At 39.3% G+C, this 18,838-nt stretch overlaps 2 protein-coding genes across 3 annotated transcripts; one reads left to right on the top strand and one right to left on the bottom strand.

The window, feature by feature from the left end:
• Window positions 1–561: 561 nt before the first annotated feature.
• LOC134673406 (CLIP domain-containing serine protease B4-like) lies at window positions 562–12,443 on the bottom strand. Of its 2 annotated transcripts, none has more exons than XM_063531386.1 (8): window positions 11,811–12,443; window positions 10,203–10,330; window positions 9,664–9,790; window positions 9,291–9,350; window positions 8,902–9,086; window positions 4,781–4,886; window positions 3,621–3,810; window positions 562–1,534 (listed from the first exon to the last, which is right to left on the bottom strand). In XM_063531386.1, exons 1-8 carry the CDS (start codon window positions 11,878–11,880, stop codon window positions 1,291–1,293), a joined length of 1,110 nt encoding a protein of 369 aa, XP_063387456.1. In that variant the 5' UTR covers window positions 11,881–12,443; the 3' UTR covers window positions 562–1,290. The 2 variants fall into 2 exon arrangements, with proteins under 2 accessions (XP_063387456.1, XP_063387457.1); XM_063531387.1 differs by having other exon boundaries at window positions 562–1,165.
• A 1,482-nt stretch (window positions 12,444–13,925) lies between these two features.
• LOC134673673 (CLIP domain-containing serine protease B4-like) lies at window positions 13,926–18,836 on the top strand. The gene is made up of 8 exons (XM_063531686.1): window positions 13,926–14,082; window positions 14,729–14,901; window positions 15,305–15,434; window positions 16,158–16,217; window positions 16,553–16,692; window positions 16,954–17,062; window positions 17,837–18,014; window positions 18,492–18,836. Exons 1-8 carry the CDS (start codon window positions 13,992–13,994, stop codon window positions 18,736–18,738), a joined length of 1,128 nt encoding a protein of 375 aa, XP_063387756.1. The 5' UTR covers window positions 13,926–13,991; the 3' UTR covers window positions 18,739–18,836.
• The last annotated feature ends 2 nt before the right edge of the window (window positions 18,837–18,838 follow it).

The following is an 18,838-nucleotide window of genomic DNA, read 5'->3' as shown; positions in this document are numbered from 1 at the left end:
ACCTACATTACAGTATTCGCTGCGAGTTATTGATGTGTCGCGAGCTCCCTTTTCGGAGAGCAAGTAGTAAATATCTGTGTCCCTAGTGAAAAAAAGTATAAGTCTCGGGCAGCGCGGTTGTAAATGGGTATAAGTTCCAACCTGTGCCCTTTTACTCCTAAGCTGCGTGAGACTTGTACCCTTTTTCACTAGGGCCACAGATATAAATATAAACACAAAATCGGATCACACCCCAGCCTGACCGGTTACAACCAGTCTTCAAAAGGTTGTGGGCACCCTTCCGCAGGGGACAGATCTGGGAGACCGGGGACAGATAGATAAGGTGGGTAAGTTTGATTTATCCAGCAATCAGTCTGTTAGGACTGATTTACACGGCGCGCGAACTCGGATGCGATTTTAGTTAATATTGCGGACTGTTAGCTACGTCCAATTCAACCGACCGATCATAAACCGCAAGGGAATGAAGCTCGCATGCGAGTTCTCGCATCGTCTAAATGAGCCCTAAGACTCAGGGAGCAGGGAGGAGCTGGAAGATTTTGGAACTTGATTAAGACAAACGAATCTGATGAAAATAATGTATTTCTTCCAGAACACAGATACAGGATATACAATCTCGAAATACAGTGGGACTTCGATATGTCGATAAGTACAACAGACATACAGCGTTGGTCTTACATATGGACGACACTATGCGTATGCTACGGTGGTCGAGAGCAGAAGAAGGAAGTTACAAATTGGAAATCTATAAGCCATCTAGGCGTCTAAGTTGGTGTTGGTACTGTTGGTAGATGTTATACGCGTGGCTAATCAGGGGCCCGATTCGGATTTTGAAATAGATATCTATTAGATATCTTTTAGACATCACCAAGATACGATAACGATATGTTTAGATCTGTCAAATTTGACATTTGCGCGATTCTGGAGATACTCTTGAACGTTTTCCACAGGATATGACTTAGAGATCCAATTCACATCTAATAGATATCTTACTCTATCTAACGTAAAAGTGACATTGGTTGCCCGAATTGCGCTGCAAAAGAGAACTAGTTATATCTAAACTATAACGTATCTAGAATGGATCTAGTACGTGTCGTCTCTTGTGAATATCTTGAAGTTCGAATACGGCAGCAGGGGTGGCTTCTGTAGGAAGCCAGGCCCATTGGTCCTGCGAATCAACATTGGCACAGATAAATCAAATTAAACAAGTTAATGGGTCATCCACTAAATAATTCAACTTCATAGGGTAAAATACTTAAGCTACTAGTTTTAACAATAAAATCACTCATTCACTCAAGGTCTTATTGTATCCAGAATCCAGATCATGTATTTAGTGATGTCAGTATAGATTTCAGGAAGTGACAATGTTCCACAGAGTTTTGGTCCATACGACTCGACCCCGTATTGGACAAAGCGGTACCGGTCCCCAAACAGGCTCTGCACCATCAAGGGGCTTCCTGCGACGGGGCAGGTGTCCGAACCGCTGGGATAGGAGCCGCAGATCTTGTTGAACATGTTATCTTCTCTGGCGTTTTTACTGTTAAAAAAGGGCAATATTGTATCGTTATCGCATTAAGAATCCATGTTCGCATATTAACATTAACCTGAAAAGTGAAGCAAGAGTTTCCTTTCCTTTCCAGGCCTCTTTAGTGAGGCGCCTTTCCGTTCATCTTAAAACCTTTTTGACGGATACCGTGTCAGAATGACAGAGTTAAAATGGCTTTACTCATCTAGGCTTTGTGATGTATTCTATTTTATACATGGTAGCTTGTGGCGAGCACTGGCTGATACGCGCTGTCGCGCAGGCCTGTACTGTCTTGTGTGTCAATTATCTGTCACGTCAATGAATGGTTCTTAATTTTCTGCCTAACCGTTTTGTTTAACATTTAAATATTAAACAAAACAATCTAACCGGTGGTCACTGTTACCGCAAAAATTTATGTCATCTGTCATACTCATAAGAAGGATTACCGATTAAAAGTAAGCATTTTCCCTAAGTTTTGTTTTATTTCGAAACATAAGCCTTTATCTTCACGCTTTGCCAGGCCACACCTGTCTATAGTTAAGGAGGCGAATAGGGGAATTTTCGGCAATACTCGAGCGTGGCAGTTTAAGATATGAGAGATACCTTAGACCTAATAGAACAACCTTGTAAAGTATTTAGCTCTATATGTAGTGACGCGCGCCTAGGATAGACGATCAGATTAGTAAAAAAAAATGGATAGTCTGAAATACTCGAGCGCGTCAGATTAAGATATTGGGGGTTGATTTTAGTGTTTAAAGACTAAATTTAACTAATCTGACGATAAGTCCTTGACGCCGCCGAGTTATAGGGTCGCGAACTTGTAAAAAAAAAACGTTAATCCGGCATTCTCGAGCGCGATTTTTTATTTTTTTATTTTGAAGAATATAATCTAAAACTTACTAAAAATACAAAATCTGCCGGTTTCCGCATGACCGGAAGTGTGGAGGAGCCATTTCGTCTTCCTAAGAACGCGTTGCGGCATATAAGTCGCGAACGATACATTTTACAAAAAAAAAGTTTAAATAAACAAAAAAGGTAATTTTATTTTACACAAAAAAGGTCTCTTTACATTTTTGTCCAAAGTTACTTAAAAAAAGAAACCAAAAAACCTTTTTCGGTCAGATTAGGAGAACCCACCAACATTTTTTTCAGATTAAAAAAATATGCTTTCAGGATACCGAGATAAACCTCCCCTATGAAAATCTGACGCGCTCGAGTATTTCAAAAAAACTTTTTTTTTTTGCATTTTCAAAAATTCATCGTAACTTATCGTCACGCCGAAATCGTCAGTTTTTTTAAAGGAAGCTTCCTTGGGGCCTACTTAACACCCCTTCCGAAAATCTGACGCGCTCGAGTAAATTTTTTTTTTTGCATTTTAGACTACTTTATATGCCTACCCCCACCACGCAAACCGGCAGATTAGTATACCGTTGTTATCAGAGGCACTCGGGGCATACGTAGTATGAATATCTGACGCGCTCGAGAATGCCCAAGTAACTGTTTTTTTTTAACATTTTTGAAAAACCGTACACGCCAAACCCACCGCTAAAATGGTTTTTGCCATACGAGCTTTTCTTTTCGAAATTATTTTATCTTTCGATTTTGATAGGTCTCGACGGCGCCGTTGAATTACGCCATTTAGCTACCTCGCCTCCCTAACTACTAGGCAAGCAACGCAACGCTACGCAACGTTTTCCCAAAAAATCCAATAATTCAACATTTTCTCATTTCCTGAAAGTCCAATCTAATTTTAACCTTACATCGGAATGCTGAAGTTCTAATTCTATTAGCGCATGCCTGGAAAAGGGTTAAGTCCAATTTAATGGAAGCACAAAACATGGACTACGAAACTACATAAATGCACTTTTATAGTCCATGTTTTGATCTCAATATCTCAATGACCAAATATCAAATATCAAATGTGTATAAGCTAAGAGCTAACTACGGAAATAGGCTTGCAGTTTAAAAAGCAACGTAGTAAACCAACTATACTATCAATATTAATTAATCCGGGCGCCTGGCAGCTGTTCAGCGGTGAGTGGGTGCTCTATAAATTGCAAACCTATTTCCGTAGCTATAGCTCTCCGTCTATACTCACTTAGTTGTAATCTTGTCATACTGCTCCTTGCAGTGCTGAGGATTGTTTATTTTAACATCCGCATACAGCATTTTGGAAAACGCGTAGCCACCCTCCGAATATCTCCAATGGGAAACGGTGGCGCTCAGGTTATCGATGTCTCGGGTGCGCAAATAGCTGGTCACGGGTAAGCAGATGGTGCCAGCATTTTCTATAAAATATAGGATTAATCGTGACACGTTGATCGGACAGAATCAAACACAACGAGGCACATATAAAGCTATACAATGTATAATATGTATTATACATTGGTTTCGACATAAGTAACTAGGTACTTATAACTAGGTTTTTAGGGTTCCGTACCCAAAGGGTAAAACGGGACCCTATTACTAAGACTTCGCTGTCCGTCCGTCCGTCCGTCCGTCTGTCTGTCACCAGGCTGTATCTCACGAATCGTGACTAGACAGTTGAAATTTTCACAGATGATGTATTTCTGTTGCCGCTATAACAACAAATACTAAAAACAGAATAAAATAAAGATTTAAGTGGGGCTCCCATACAGCAAACGTGATGTTTGACCAAAGTTAAGCAACGTCGGGCGTGGTCAGTACTTGGATGGGTGACCGTTTTCTTTTTGCATTTTTTTCCGTTTTTTTTTTTTGCTTTATGTTACGGAACCCTTCGTGCGCGAGTCCGACTCGCACTTGCCCGGTTATTTCTCTAGTAGTCATGGACAATATTGGCGACATTACTTTTAAAACAGACGGATATTAATTAATAAAACGTCAAACTTAAGCAGTTATATTTTCATGTTTCACGGTAGGCCCTGTGATTGCGCTTGTGACGCCCTCTACGCAGAGTTTTGCGTAATAAACCCTATTAGGTAACCACAAGCCATATGAGTCGCTTAACTTCAAACTCGGGTAAATCCATCTGTCAGATTATGCGATTTTGGTATTAAGAAAACGTAATAGGGTAGATATTTGCTGAGAGGGTCCAATGGATTTACCCGAGTTTGAAGTTAAGCGACACATAAGCTTAAGTATAAGATGTCACCGATCTGTCACTGTCAAAAGTGACGTTTTTGGTTGAAGAACTGTCACTTTTGACACTTACAGATCAGTATCGTATCGCTGTGACATCTTGTAAGCGTCGTTCGAACTGGGCCGTCAGTTACTTACTTGAAAAATTTACAGTATCGTTCAATCTAATGAGTCCGATGTCATTCTTAATAGGGTACACAAGTTTCTTTTCAGGGTGAGAAATGCCCTCTTCTATGTCTATGTCCTGAAATGACAACGAAACATTATTTCACTAGTAGATAACATTTACCTGAAGCGCTGGTGGCCTAGCGGTAAGAGCTTGCGACTTTCAATCCGGAGGTCGCGGGTTCAAACCCCGGGTCGTACCAATGAGTTTTTCGGAACGTATGTACGAAATATCGTTTGATGTTTTTTATTTATTTATTTAAACTTTATTGCACTTCTTCTTCTTCTTCTTTAAGTGCCTTCTCCATCCCGGAGGTTGGCGACCTTATGTCTATATGCCATTCTATCTGAAGTCATGCGAATTAGTTTTTCTGTACTGCCCACGTCCAACCAGTCTCTTATGTTCCGTGTCCATGATATTCTCCTTCTCCCACGTCCTCGTTTCCCTTCAATCTTCCCTTCGATAATTAGTTTTAATAAGTCATATTTTGAGTTTCTATATATATGTCCGAAATATTTAGCTTTCCTTTCTTTAATAGTTGTTACGACTTCCACCTTTTTCTTCATTAATAACATGACTCTTTCGTTACTAACTTTATCGGTCCATTTTATCTTAAGCATTCTACGATAGATCCACATTTCGAAAGCCTGTAATTTACTTATCAAATTTTTCCTTAGCGTCCAGCTTTCGGAGCCATACATGAGGATTGGAAGAATATAGCATTTCACCATTCGCCACCTTAAGTTTAAATTAATCTTCCTGTTGGTCAACAGTTTCTTCATATTTTCAAAGGCACTCCTGGCTATACCAATTCTAGTTTTAACTTCCTGCTCAGGATCCCACGTTTCATTAAGCCAGCAGCCGAGGTATTTGTATTTACTAACTCTTTCCAGACTATGTGAACCTAGTTTTAAGGGGGGAGTTTGTGCACTTGTTTTACTAACGACCATGTGTTTTGTCTTTTTAGTGTTAATTTTTAGACCATACTGTTGAAGTGCATCATTCAATTTTTCAAGCATTAATTGAAGGTCATCGAGGTTTTCAGCCAGAAGAACAGTATCATCGGCATAGCGTATGTTATTTATAAGCTTACCGTTCACACGAATGCCTACGTCGAGATCCTCGAGTGCCAATTTGAAAATAGTCTCAGAGTAAATGTTAAATAAACAGGGTGAGAGAATGCATCCCTGTCTCACACCTTTTTCTATCTTTACTTCTTTTGATATGTTATTGTTTACTCTTATCTTTGCTTTTTGATTATAATATAGGTTTTTAATAAATTGTATATCTTTCCCATCCCATCCAATCGATTTTAGAATTTGGAATAATTTATTGTGTTGTACGTTATCGAAGGCTTTTTCAAAGTCTATAAAACACATATGGACGTCCCTCTGCACGTCTATGCATCTCTGAACTAGGTTTACTACAGCTACTAAAGCATCCCTAGTACCAAGGCCTGCTCTAAAACCAAACTGTGTTTCACATATATTCTCTTCAATTTTTCTATATACTCTGCCATGCAGTATTTTCAAAAACCACTTAAGGAAGTGACTCGTTACACTGATCATTCTGTGGTCACCGCAGGATCTCGCATCAGCTTTCTTTGGTAAAGGTGTGAATAATGAGACTAGCCAGTCTTCAGGCAGCACGTCGTCAGAATTATACAACTTGTTAAACAAATTATTAATCTCTTCTATATTATATTCGTGCATGAGTTTTAGAATTTCCACTATTATTCCATCCGGACCCACTGCCTTTTTAAGTTTCATACGTTTTAGAGCGGTTATAAGTTCAGACTTAAGTATAGGAGGTCCTTCCATATTGTCTTCCCTTGTCCATGTACCCTCTCGTTGGTCATCTTTGAATAGATTCTGCACATATTCTTCCCACACCTCGCATGCTTCTTCCTCATCAGTTACTAGTTTATTGTTCTTGTTCACTAACACATTAGGTATACGTTTCTTATTTCTGCCTGTAAATTCTTTTACTCTTTTGTGCAAATTGTAGCTGTCATGTTTTCTTTGTAGTTCTTCTATTTCTGTACATTTATTTATTAACCATTGTGTTTTAGCAGCGTGAATTTTATGTTCAATAAGTGTATCTATGTTTTTATATTTAACAGGATCTGAGTTTTTATAAAGCCGGCGTTGGTCCATCAGCTGCATTAACTCATCTGTCATCCATTCATGGTGCTTTATGTTATGTTTTGGAGCAAGGTGTTCTACTGTAATTTCTTTTATTTTTACAGCCAGCATTGAACATATAGTTTTAGGGTCCTTTCCACTTTGACATATTGGGTTAATGCAGTTATTAAGCTTTACGCTAACTGTTCTTTTAATACTATCATCCTTAAGGCGGTCTATATCTACTTTTGGAATTAGGGTGTTCTTTGCTTTTAGCTTTTTTAATTTGATTTTAACATTAGCGACAAGAGGGTTATGGTCTGATTTCACATCTGCTCCCGGATACGTTTTTACATTAACAATAGAGTTTTTAAATCTATCATTTATCATTATATAATCTATTTGGTTTCTGACTATATGGGATGGTTTATCGGCAGGTGATCGCCATGTATAGAGTCTCCGAGGCGGATGTTGAAACCAAGTATTCGTAATTACCAAATTATGTTCAGTGCAAAAGTCAATAAGTCTTTCTCCCCTTTCGTTTCTTGTACCAAGTCCAAACTTCCCGACAATTTTTCCTACTTCGCCTTCACCAATTTTGGCATTTAAATCTCCCATCACTATAATAACTTCTTGCGATTTTACTGATTCTATTACTTTGCTAACTTCGTCATAAAATTCTTCTATTTCTTGTTCTTCGCTATCGGCTGTAGGCGCGTAAAGTTGTATTATATTTATATTAAATGGTTGGGCATTAATTTTAAGCAACATGCATCTGTTCGAGAAATGGATTATATTAGATATGTATTTTTTTAATTCATTTCTCACCAAAATTTATTGCACAAAACATAAAAATAATGTACAAATGGCGAACTTAATGCCTGCATTTGCTGCTGGCATTTGGTTTTTTACTAGTTGCTTTTAGGTGAAGGAAAACATCGTGAGGAAACCGGACTAATCCCAACGAGGCCTAGTTTCCCCTCTGGGTTGAAAGGTCAGATGGCAGTCGCTTTCGTAAAAACTGGTGCCTACGTCAAATCTAGACCTACATAACAGCAGTGGAGAGACACTCTTGACTTCGGGCAAACTCGGCTCCGTTCGGCTCAGCATTGCTCCGAGCAATTATTAGGGTTGGCACCACTTGACGTCCTTTTGCGTGCACGACCACAGATAAGATAATGACTTGAATTTTGACAATCCTAAATAGCCGAAAGGGATAGTGCCATACATTAGAAAGGGATAGCATGATTCGTCCCTGAATCGCTGTCAAATTTCGGTTTTGTAGGAAGTGTCCTTTCTGTACGGCATTACTATTATAAATATCCGTAAAAGTTAAAAATAAGTTGCATAATACATCGCTTTCAATTTGGTCTAGAGTTAGACCGAGAAAAGTCTCCAGCGATTTTGTTAGCCCACGCAGTGGAAGTTTTTTTTTTTGAAACTTCTATGAAATTGACGTATAAATAACAATTGCACTGCGTGGGCTATCCAAATCGCTGCAGAGTTTTGTTGGTCTTACTCTAAAGCCCCCTCCAGACTACGCGAGTGTGGAGTCGATTTCGCTGTCTGCGAAAATCGACTCCACACTCGCGTTCGCGGCTTCGCCCGCGATTCACGCGCATAGTCTGGAGGGGGCTTTAAAGATGGACTCTCTAAGGGTCACCCCACACTAGCGTCTTCCGAGCACCGGAGTCTAGTCAACTCTATGGATGCTGTTCGACTGCTCGACGTAACGATGGCGCAACTGCGTAGCGACGCTATTGTCCATAGCGCGGACTAGACGCTGACGCTCAAAAGACGCTAGTGTGTGGGGGTTTACGGCTCGGCCACGACATTACGCGACTGGCGACGGCGGCAGCGACAACCATAGGTGGGAACGAAAGCTCGCTGTCTCGCTCCAACCTACGGTTATCGCTGCCGCCGTCGCAAGTCGCGCAATGTCGTGGCCGAGCCGTAAAATGGGGCTGTACCTGCACGTAAGATTCACATTTATCTCCAATGCAGTCTGTAGTTGTGTCCACATCGTATTCTCCAATCCGCACGCTCTGCAAATTACTACGCCCCCTGCTGAAGATACAGTGGGCCGCTGTCAACACGTAGCGGTCGTTGATAAGGGTACCGCCGCAGTTGAACTGAGGGCCCTCCTCGGGCTTTGCTGTCGAAATTAGAACGTTCAATCCGTCGGTTATATTGTCAAGGAGATTGACATTATGGCGCCGTGAGTTCAGGTTCTTTTCTCACTAAGCGTAACACTTGTGTCCAAAAAACGATTTGTTAGGACATCAAATATTATCATCATTATAATACATAGATAGTTGGGCCTGAATTTATTAATATAGGTACTTTTTGCAAAACTTACATGACTTATATCCAATGAGGACCATCCAAGGATACTCGTATAGTCCTGGGACCGGGAACGCTGTAAAAAGAAGTTTTGATCACCACAACAATTCGTAAAGGCTTAGGTATATTTATTCCACAAGAACAGCCAAGTAATTTAATGCAAAAATTGACTTGTTTCCTCATATTGGCCTGTGAGATTGAAGTTGAAGTTAATGTTAATTTTAGTTTTATCTACCTTTTTTTCTTTATTTTATACAAATATTTGGCATTAGAGATAGGACATTCAAATAAGAGTCACACAACAAATATACTATATTTAATTTTGGACCATATTTACGAGCTTTTGGACTAGGTAGGTATATTTGGATGGTTTTACACAATTTGCCTACCTCCTGCAAGTCTGTCTGCAAAGTCCTGCCCTCCAACGCCGCAGTCGTCCGGTAACAGAGAAAGATTGGGATGGTTATCGGCGGAATGCTCCAGTTGCCTCAGCCCTTTCAGGTCGGAGCAACAGACCTGGAAATTGTTAAAATACAGAATGAGAAAAAAAACACAGCTGTGAAAAAATACGACATCAAGACATGGTCGGCGTTGTGTATTTTCTTTCCAAAATGTGGAAATCCAGGGAACAAAATGGGAATTACATTCATACTTAGGGCATACTGAAAATTCCTGGAACTGGCCAATTAGAAAAAATAAGTCCTCTCATATATCAGAATCCAAAAACTTTCAGTTTGGCCCACGTATAAAGAAGTCCACTATGGACTGAATACCTAGGAAACGGGGTACGGAACCTTGAAAATATTGGAATTCTTAATTGATAGTCTTTTGAAACAATTCTAGGTACAGTTGGTATCGACTTTCCTGTAGGTACAGGTGGTATGGCAACTTGGGAACTTAAGTTGGGGCACATAGTGTAGGTACCAACCATTGGTCTCCCAGCCTCGAAGCCGCAGAAGGCATTGGTAAGCTGGGTGTCGATGGCTGGATCATTCTTTTTAGTGGCTTCTACAGCAGCATCACATGACTTGTAGGGAATGCAGTCGGTACAGTTTTCTGCAAACAATCCACACAAACGGCTTCATAGCCTAGACGGTAGTGACCTACCTATGAAGCAGGGTCCCGGTAAGAGAAATTATTTATGTGTAATTACAGGCATACCTCATGTCATTGTATGTGCAAAGTTTCACTACAATCCAACACGTAGTTTTAAAATGAGAACTCCGTTTGTATGGGAAGGTGAACTTCGGCCGAACTTGCTGCGGGCTCGTAACTATGTTTCTAAGTTCCTACCTACTTATATACACGGTGTAACATGAGTAAACCGAATAATTTTAACAGCGTATTCCTGATCATCATCATCATCATCATCTCAGCCTATATACGTCCCACTGCTGGGCACAGGCCTCCTCTCGAGCGCGAGAGGGCTTGGGCTATAGTCCCCACGCTAGCCCAATGCGGATTGGGGACTTCACATACACCTTTGAATTTCTTCGCAGATGTACGCAGGTTTCCTCACGATGTTTTCCTTCACCGAAAAGCGACTGGTAAATATCAAATGATATTTCGTACATAAGTTCCGAAAAACTCATTCCTGATCATATTTAGAGACAAAAATGTCCTATAAACTTTTTTAAAAAACGCCTAGTTTCAGAGATAATATTAATTTAAAAATAAACAAGTTTTTGTTGTTACACAAGGTAAAAGGGTTTTTTGATGGTAATGTTGCAGCTATGGGACGTATGGGTCCTTATTAATAGATGTCCAAAAGTGACAAGTAACACTTTGCAAAAAGAAGGTTTTACGAAAAAAAAATGTAAAAATCAATTTTAAGTAACAAGTTTACCAATAACATTTATTTTTTATGTACAAATACATTCAAAAACATTTTTGGCGAAATTGACCTAAACTCATATTACCTACATTTTTTCCTTCTTTTGACCTCAGAAATGCGTGGTTAAAATTATTCAGTTTCCTCATGTTACACCGTGTATTTATGTATGTACAAACTTTGCTTAGTTAAACCACAGAATAAGTAATAGTATATTATCATAGTTAAACTTTGTGTAGGATGGCACGAGATTATTAGGCACTGCACTTGAAAATACTCATATAAATTTTGCGCCAGCTGTCGTGATCCACCACACAACATTAATCGTTCAAGTGCTCAAGAAATTAAGTCATATACCCGAATAATTGACCGTATATAAAAGCACCACAATAATCGTAAATTATAATCGTATCGTATAATCTTAGTGCCACAAGGCACTATACTTAGACTTTTGTTGTTCCTCTATCTATACCGATATTCAGAATAAAATACTAAACTAAACACAGTTTGAAAAAAAAATGGTTCAAGCGTAGATATTAATGAAAATATAGGTAGAAGGTTGCAGACATAAATATATAGATTAAAATATATAAAAATAAACGCCGTAAACACATGGAAACGATGAATTTAATCTTTCTAACCATGTGAGTGTTATGCTTGATTCCTTCATAACTAATATTCTAATCTATAATTATGATAACTTACTTGTTTCTGAGTAAACCGGCGTACAACTTAACACAATAAGCAGAAATAAGGAAGTAACTATATCGCACATGTTATTATTGTTGTTTCAATTATTTTATTGGAAACACTGATGTGTAGACGCCGATCGTCTGATGTCTAACAACTGGATTTTTAGCCGGTCGGAAAAGCTTTTGTCAAAATTAAAACCAAATTTTATAAGGTGCGAGAAACTCTTGATATTAGCGTATTTTCCTGGTCACGTTTTAGAGACCAAAATGTCGTATAAAGTTTTCTGTATTCAGGCCGTATAGATAATGCCATTTTTTCGAAAACACTTTGTTAATAAGTTAATTCCTAGCTGGATCTCCTAATTTAAGAGGAATATATTAACAATAAAATCGCGAGCTTATACTTAATATCTACTTATTTTTAAGATAAATATCCGAACTTAGGTTAGCTCTAAAGCACATAGGAAACATATGACCACTTTAAAAAATCCATCACATCTTCACTTTAGTCTTGGAAAATGCCAGCTTTCTAGCACTACTGGTATCGATCACTGAGCTAAACCGCGGACGGAGTAAATGGAACTGGCGAAACTATAATTAATTATATTTTAAGCACGAGCAAAATACCTATTCAAAAACGGTTTCCTCAAACGTGCGCGTAATATTACTGTAGGTACTTTAGGCCAAGAAATAAGAAGTTATAGAGGGAAATGCTAGGAACACAATTTTTGACTCCGTAACTTTGTTTGGACTAGTTAGGAGGTGAACATATCAAAAGTCCCCGGCCGTAGCCCCGGTGCTGGGGGGGAGAGGGGGGAAAGAAGGTCTCATTTTTCGGTTTTTCACTAATATCTTGGAAACTATGCGTCTTAGCGACATGACTACTGAGACAAACCAAAAGCTGATAAAATTTGTTACAAGTTTTATTCAGTCAAGTTTTTCGATATCTTGAATAGTTTTTGAGATATCCGCTCTTGAAAGTTTATTTAGGGCTTTCAATTTTATCTTGATATCTATATTAGTGAAGCTGCTAGGCCATATTTGGTATCATTTTCGTATAAATCGGGGGTGCTGAATTCATTTTTGGTATCACATTGACACCATTCCTTAGAAAAAACATATAAACTTTAAACAAATACCTTTTTTTTTAAATTCCTCTTCACGCTTAAACCGCTCAACCGATTTAATTGTAATTTGGTAGACAGATATTTCGAGTCCCAAGACAGGACATAAGATACTTTTTATCTCAATAATCATCCTTTAAAGTTGTGAAATGGAGTATGGGGGGAATTCAACTTCGTCGACGAAACTGAATTCCTGAGGTAAATACTGCTTAAGGTAAAGTTTGAAGTCATGTTAGGTATCATTTTCATCTAAATCACAGATGTATACCATCCTAAATTTCACCTAAACCGGTTCAGCGGTTATTGACTCCTCATACAAACTTCCACCCCACTTTTTACATCATCAAAAGATGCTTTTGGTTATAAAAACCATCCTATGTCCTGTGTCGAGACTGAAACTATTTCTATACAAAATTTCAACGAAATTGGTTCAGCGGTTTAAGCGTGAAGAGGGATTTTTAAAAATATATTTTTTTATTATTTTGGTTTTACTTCGGAATAGTGTCAATGTGATACCATAAATGAATTCAGCACCCCCGATTTATACGAAAATGATACCAAACATGGCATAACAGCATCACTGATGTAGATATCAAGATAAAATTAAAATCCCTAAATAAACTTTCAAGAGCGGGTATCTCAAAAACTATTCAAGATATCGAAAAACTTGACTAGATAAAACTTGTAACTAATTTTATGAGCTTTCGGTTTGTCTTAGTAGTCATGTCGTTAAGATGCAAAGTTTCCAAGATATCAATGAAAGACCGAAAAATTTGACCTTCTTACCCCCCTCTACCCCGCAGCACCGGGGCTACAGCCGGGGACTTTTGATATGTTCACCTCCTAACTAGTCTAAACAAAGTTACGGAGTCAAAAATTGTGTTCCTAGCATTTCCCTCTACAACGTTTTTTGAGCATTCATTTACTGACCTACTTATTTATAAACGTAAAACCGGATCTTACTGACCACTCTGACCAGTTACAACAACACAACTTTACTGACATCTACACATCTACAATACTACTCTTTGATCATAAATTAAGTGTAGATTATAATAAAGTGTAATAAAATGAAGAAAATGAATGCCAAAGTTAGTATTTTATGTGTACATTGTGTACTCATTTGGTTAAGTTGGACTCCCTCTTACACAACAGCTATAAGTAAGTTGTGTAATTTACTTAAACATAAAGCTTCTGCCTTATTATTAGTTTAACTTATGTAATATAACAGTGTCAATACTACATAGTCCTAACAATAAATTATATCTACACTATTTATACTGTATGTTGATGTTATGATCTGCGCAGTGGCGGATTTGCAGTCTTTGCCGCCCTAGTCCCTGTAGCCGCTCCTTTCTCAGCACCCATCAGCATATTGACTAATACCTACATTTTGAGTTATTTCTTGTTTGATTGCTTATTTATCAGCGAATTTTTTGCCACATTTTGCCGCCCTAGGCCCGGGCCTACTGGGCCTTATGGCAAATGCGCCACTAGATCTGCGTAAGCCTCACCTTAATGGCTCCTCTACACGATGGGCCAACGCCGGCCACTCCAAGGGACGCAGCCATGCGGTAGAATGAGATAGCAATATCACTTGCTCCCTCTAACGCATAAATGCGTCCCTTGGAGTGGCCGGCGTTGGCCCATCGTGTAGAAGAGCCATAAAGGGGTTATTAGAACGATCTGGTCACCTTACCCTTTCTCCTAAGACAGTGGAAGGTGGTTATTTACCTCTCGCACAGCAGCAAGATATCAGAAAGAGACGGATAGATCTAACCCCTTAAATAAACACTAATCTTTGCAGGAAACTGTAGCGATTGCACTAGTCTCAACGCATGTGCTGCCGCCGTGACAGCAACAGAAAACCTCTCAGCCTGCGCGGCAAAGCTGCCATCTTGCGTTCCAGGGATTGAGTTTCAAATGGCTGATGAGCTCTCGAAGAACGCCTGCGGGCTCGATGATGCCGGGCTTAGAATGGTTAGTGTTTTATTAAATACTAGCGACCCGCTCCGGCTTCGCACGGATTTACAAATTATACGCCGAAACCTTCCTCAAAAATCATTCTACTGATCAGAACCGCATGAAATTCCCTTCAGTAGTTTTGAGTTTATCGCGAACATATATATATACAAACAAGACACGCACAAGGGACTTTGTTATATAAAGTAATAAGGTGTAGTGATACAAGTACGGTTAGCATCAAATGTAGCGTATAAAAAAACGCACCAAATTTCTGCCAACACAAAGAAGTATTCCAACATGCCTAATTAGGATATATCTTTACAGTTCCCGTTTGATTTTGAAGCCACACTCCTCACCGCTACCCAAAGCTTTTAAGTCAGCGTATAAGACTTCATAATTATAATTTAATAATTTCCAGATGTGTTGCGCCGAGCTGACAGCTGGAGTACAGAGCATAATAGCATCGGTCGACCATCCCAACCGTCCCTTGTTACCGGACAACTGTGGTATCGGAGAGGAGAGCGATATTAGCTACCGAATATCAGGAGGTACATACTTAGATCTTTAAATAAAATCCTGGCGCCTCTTTCCTCCATCGCGTTATCTCATAAATTAGTGCTAAGTATATATTGCTATACATTTACAGGGTTCATGTGGAACTATACCACGTAGTTTTTAAGAACCGTATGAGTGCAATAAACGAGTCTGATTCCGATTCTGATCGCTCTACGCGACAACATTTCCATCTTCACCACTTAGATGGTTGGCAGTCCTCAACTGTGCGTTTCTCCAGAAGCTTCCCTCGCACAGCTTAATGAATGAAAGGAAAGGAATGAATGAATGGAAAGGAATAAATGAATGAAAGGAAAGAATGGAAAGGAATGAATGGAATGGAATGATTGAATGGAATGTAGAATGAACTATCGCCCGCGGTATTTTAGGACCAATACCTTCAAAGAAAAGAGCGTACTCCCATCTTATAGGCCAGCAACGTACTTGCAACCCCTCTGGTATTGCAAGTATCCATGGGCGATGATAATTGCTTACCGTCAGTCGATTGATCTGCTCGTTTGCCACCTATATCATATTCATATATAAATTTCACAAACCAGTCTAAAATGTCACACCATTTATTGACTTCAGTACCAGATCACTAGCAGCTTCAACTGAATTAAGCGTTCTCAGAGGGACTAGGTCGATTTGTCTCAATTATCCTTTATTATCGATTTATATCTAATTACGTACCTACTTAGACACTTTTTTGTTTTCAGGGGTTCCAGTTTTAGGACTCAACGACTATCCTTGGATGATCTTCATTTCTTACCAGACTCGTAAGTTTTCAAGAAGTTTTATTACTAAGTAATGAGCCATAATTGCTTGAACATTTTTGTAGAATTAAAAGATTTTGATTGCGCAGATTGCGTTACCGATTATTTAATAACCACATGTTTATAACGCTAAGTTTTCATGCCAAGCTATACCATGAGATATGTACATGCATTGTCACTGCCAAGTTGCTGCAAACTTAGGTTAGATTCAAGCCGTCTGTTGTCTGTTAAATAACCGGAAATGTCATAGACATTATGAATATAGTCAATTCATCAAAAAACTGTCGATGAAAGTGAGGCGTAACCAAACTGAAGACATGACTTAATCTGTATTTTAGAGGCAGGACCGATATTCCAATGCGGTGGTAGCCTGATTAACGACCACTACGTGCTGACCGCGGCTCACTGTCTCTCCAGCAAGGCCGCCCTCAGTGTGAGGGTACGAGAGTACGATGTGGAGACTATAGGGCCCCCAACCGTAAGTAACATTTATGACATAAATGAACGATAGATAAGCTTGATGATATGAATTCACTGCAGGTGAAGCTCCCGTTGCGATCCGATAATAATCGGTCGACAGTTTCATTCTGTTACGCTATTGCATTTTAGTGTAATTTTAAGATGTTGGAGTCTCTTGGGAGTTTTATCATTATTATATTATGGTTGATGAATGATGATTAGAAAATTTGGTCGCTAATCAATTTGAGACACTAACTTCCCAAAATCCCTGTTATTTCAGGATATACCCATAGAAGAGGCCATTCCGCATCCGGGATACCGCCGTAAACCGGTCATTACAGATGACATCGGACTCCTGAGGCTGAAAAATCCTGTAAACTTATATTCCAGTATGTACTTCATGCCCTTAGAGCATTTATTTTAGTTCTAGTTGAACAGCATTTGTTTGTAGGCCTGTCCAGACGAGAACATTTTTTCGCCAACCTTAAATTTATAGTGATATTTCAGCGCTCTACTTAAAAAAATGCCCCCAAACAAATACAACGCTACAAATTGGTATTCTAGCGTCCGCACCCCGTTTTATCGGTAATATCGGTCATAATCGGCGGTTAAATTCGGCGAGCTAAATTGGCGTTTGCGTGCGCACGGCCTGATTTGATCGGACAATTCAATCAGATTAGCGTAACATTGTCCCCTTCTGGACACGCTTTAATAGAGCCTATTATAGAATACAATATAATATTGTATGCTCACAGAAGTGTCACAAAAAACCCCTGTTTCTGGAAGGCCTTTAACTTAGGCTATGCAAGGAGGAAGGATAATACCTAAATTGACTAAAGCATGCAAAAGGTCTGCAAAGTTAGTGCAAATCTACGATAACTTAGAATGAAGAGGTATTCTAGCCTAGCATTAGTTGTAAAACGGGATAAGATAAGAACGAAGGATAAAAAGAAAGAAGTAAAGAAGATAGCAAAAGTGATTTGTGACGCTTCGGCGCTTACGCTATTATTAACGACGCCCCATATACTAATGCGGTGCTACGCGACGTAAGCAACGACCGCCATAAGGTACCTTACCCGTGGAACATCACATTTATGCTACTTGTTTGTGTGCTACTTCTGTTGAAGACTATGTCCTCATTGAAAATGTTTTTTTTCTAATAGAGAACGCTGGCACAATTTGCCTGCCAGTGACCCACGACTTGCAGAACCAGGATATAATCGCACTGAACGCCACCATCGCACAAAGGAGGAAAGCGGAAGAAAACTACGAATCAGCGACGCTGCTCTATGTCGATGTGTCTTTATATGGTGTCGAGTATTGCCGGGAACAGTACAATAAGTATGTATCCAGAGAAAATCCAAACTATCGCGACCAAAGCGGTTTTCGAAGGCCACATTTTAGGAACAGTAGAAACTAGCTATATAAAAAACCGGTAAATTGCTAGTCGCGTTTCGAAATTTTGTGTGATGTAATTATTAATACACGACCCCTAATAATTACACACGGTAGCTAAAAAATAACTATATGCCCGTTGCCAGGGAGGTTTTGGGATTATACTGAGCAACTTTTACTATAGGACCAACCCCGAAATCGCGAAAAAAATATTTTTCCTGCCATAAAAAAAAGAAAGCCAAAATGTATGAAACTGACAAATTTTTTTTTTCGCTATTTCGGGGATGGGCCTATAGTGACTCAGTATAATTCCGAAACCTCCCTGGTAACGGGAATGCAGTTATTTTTTAGCCACCCTGTATACAACATTGTAATGTTATTTTTTATTTGAATATATGTTGAAGTTTTTTTTATTTATTTCAGAAACAGAAAGCATGGCGAGGAAGACAAGATGATCAACAAGATCTGCTCCGACTCCAACAGCAAGGGTGCTTGTCGAGGGGTCTCCGGAGGCCCCTTGATGGTCTGGGGCCCTTTCGGGGACCACAAGCGCTTTATCCAGTACGGACTTGTGTCGTATGGACCAAACCGTTGCGGCACCCTTTTACCTGAAGTGTACACCGATGTTACGAAATATATGATGTGGATTTTAAATACAATTAGACCTTGAGCCTGACTTGACTCGGGGATTTGACAAAGCAGACCACTGTCCTGTTTATCAAAAGCTTGTAACTTGTAATACAATTGGAAGTCCCTTTCTAACAAAGGCT

Source organism: Cydia fagiglandana, chromosome 18, assembly GCF_963556715.1.
Source record: "Cydia fagiglandana chromosome 18, ilCydFagi1.1, whole genome shotgun sequence".
Lineage (NCBI taxonomy): Eukaryota > Metazoa > Arthropoda > Insecta > Lepidoptera > Tortricidae > Cydia > Cydia fagiglandana.
This window is presented reverse-complemented; position numbering and strand designations above follow the sequence as displayed.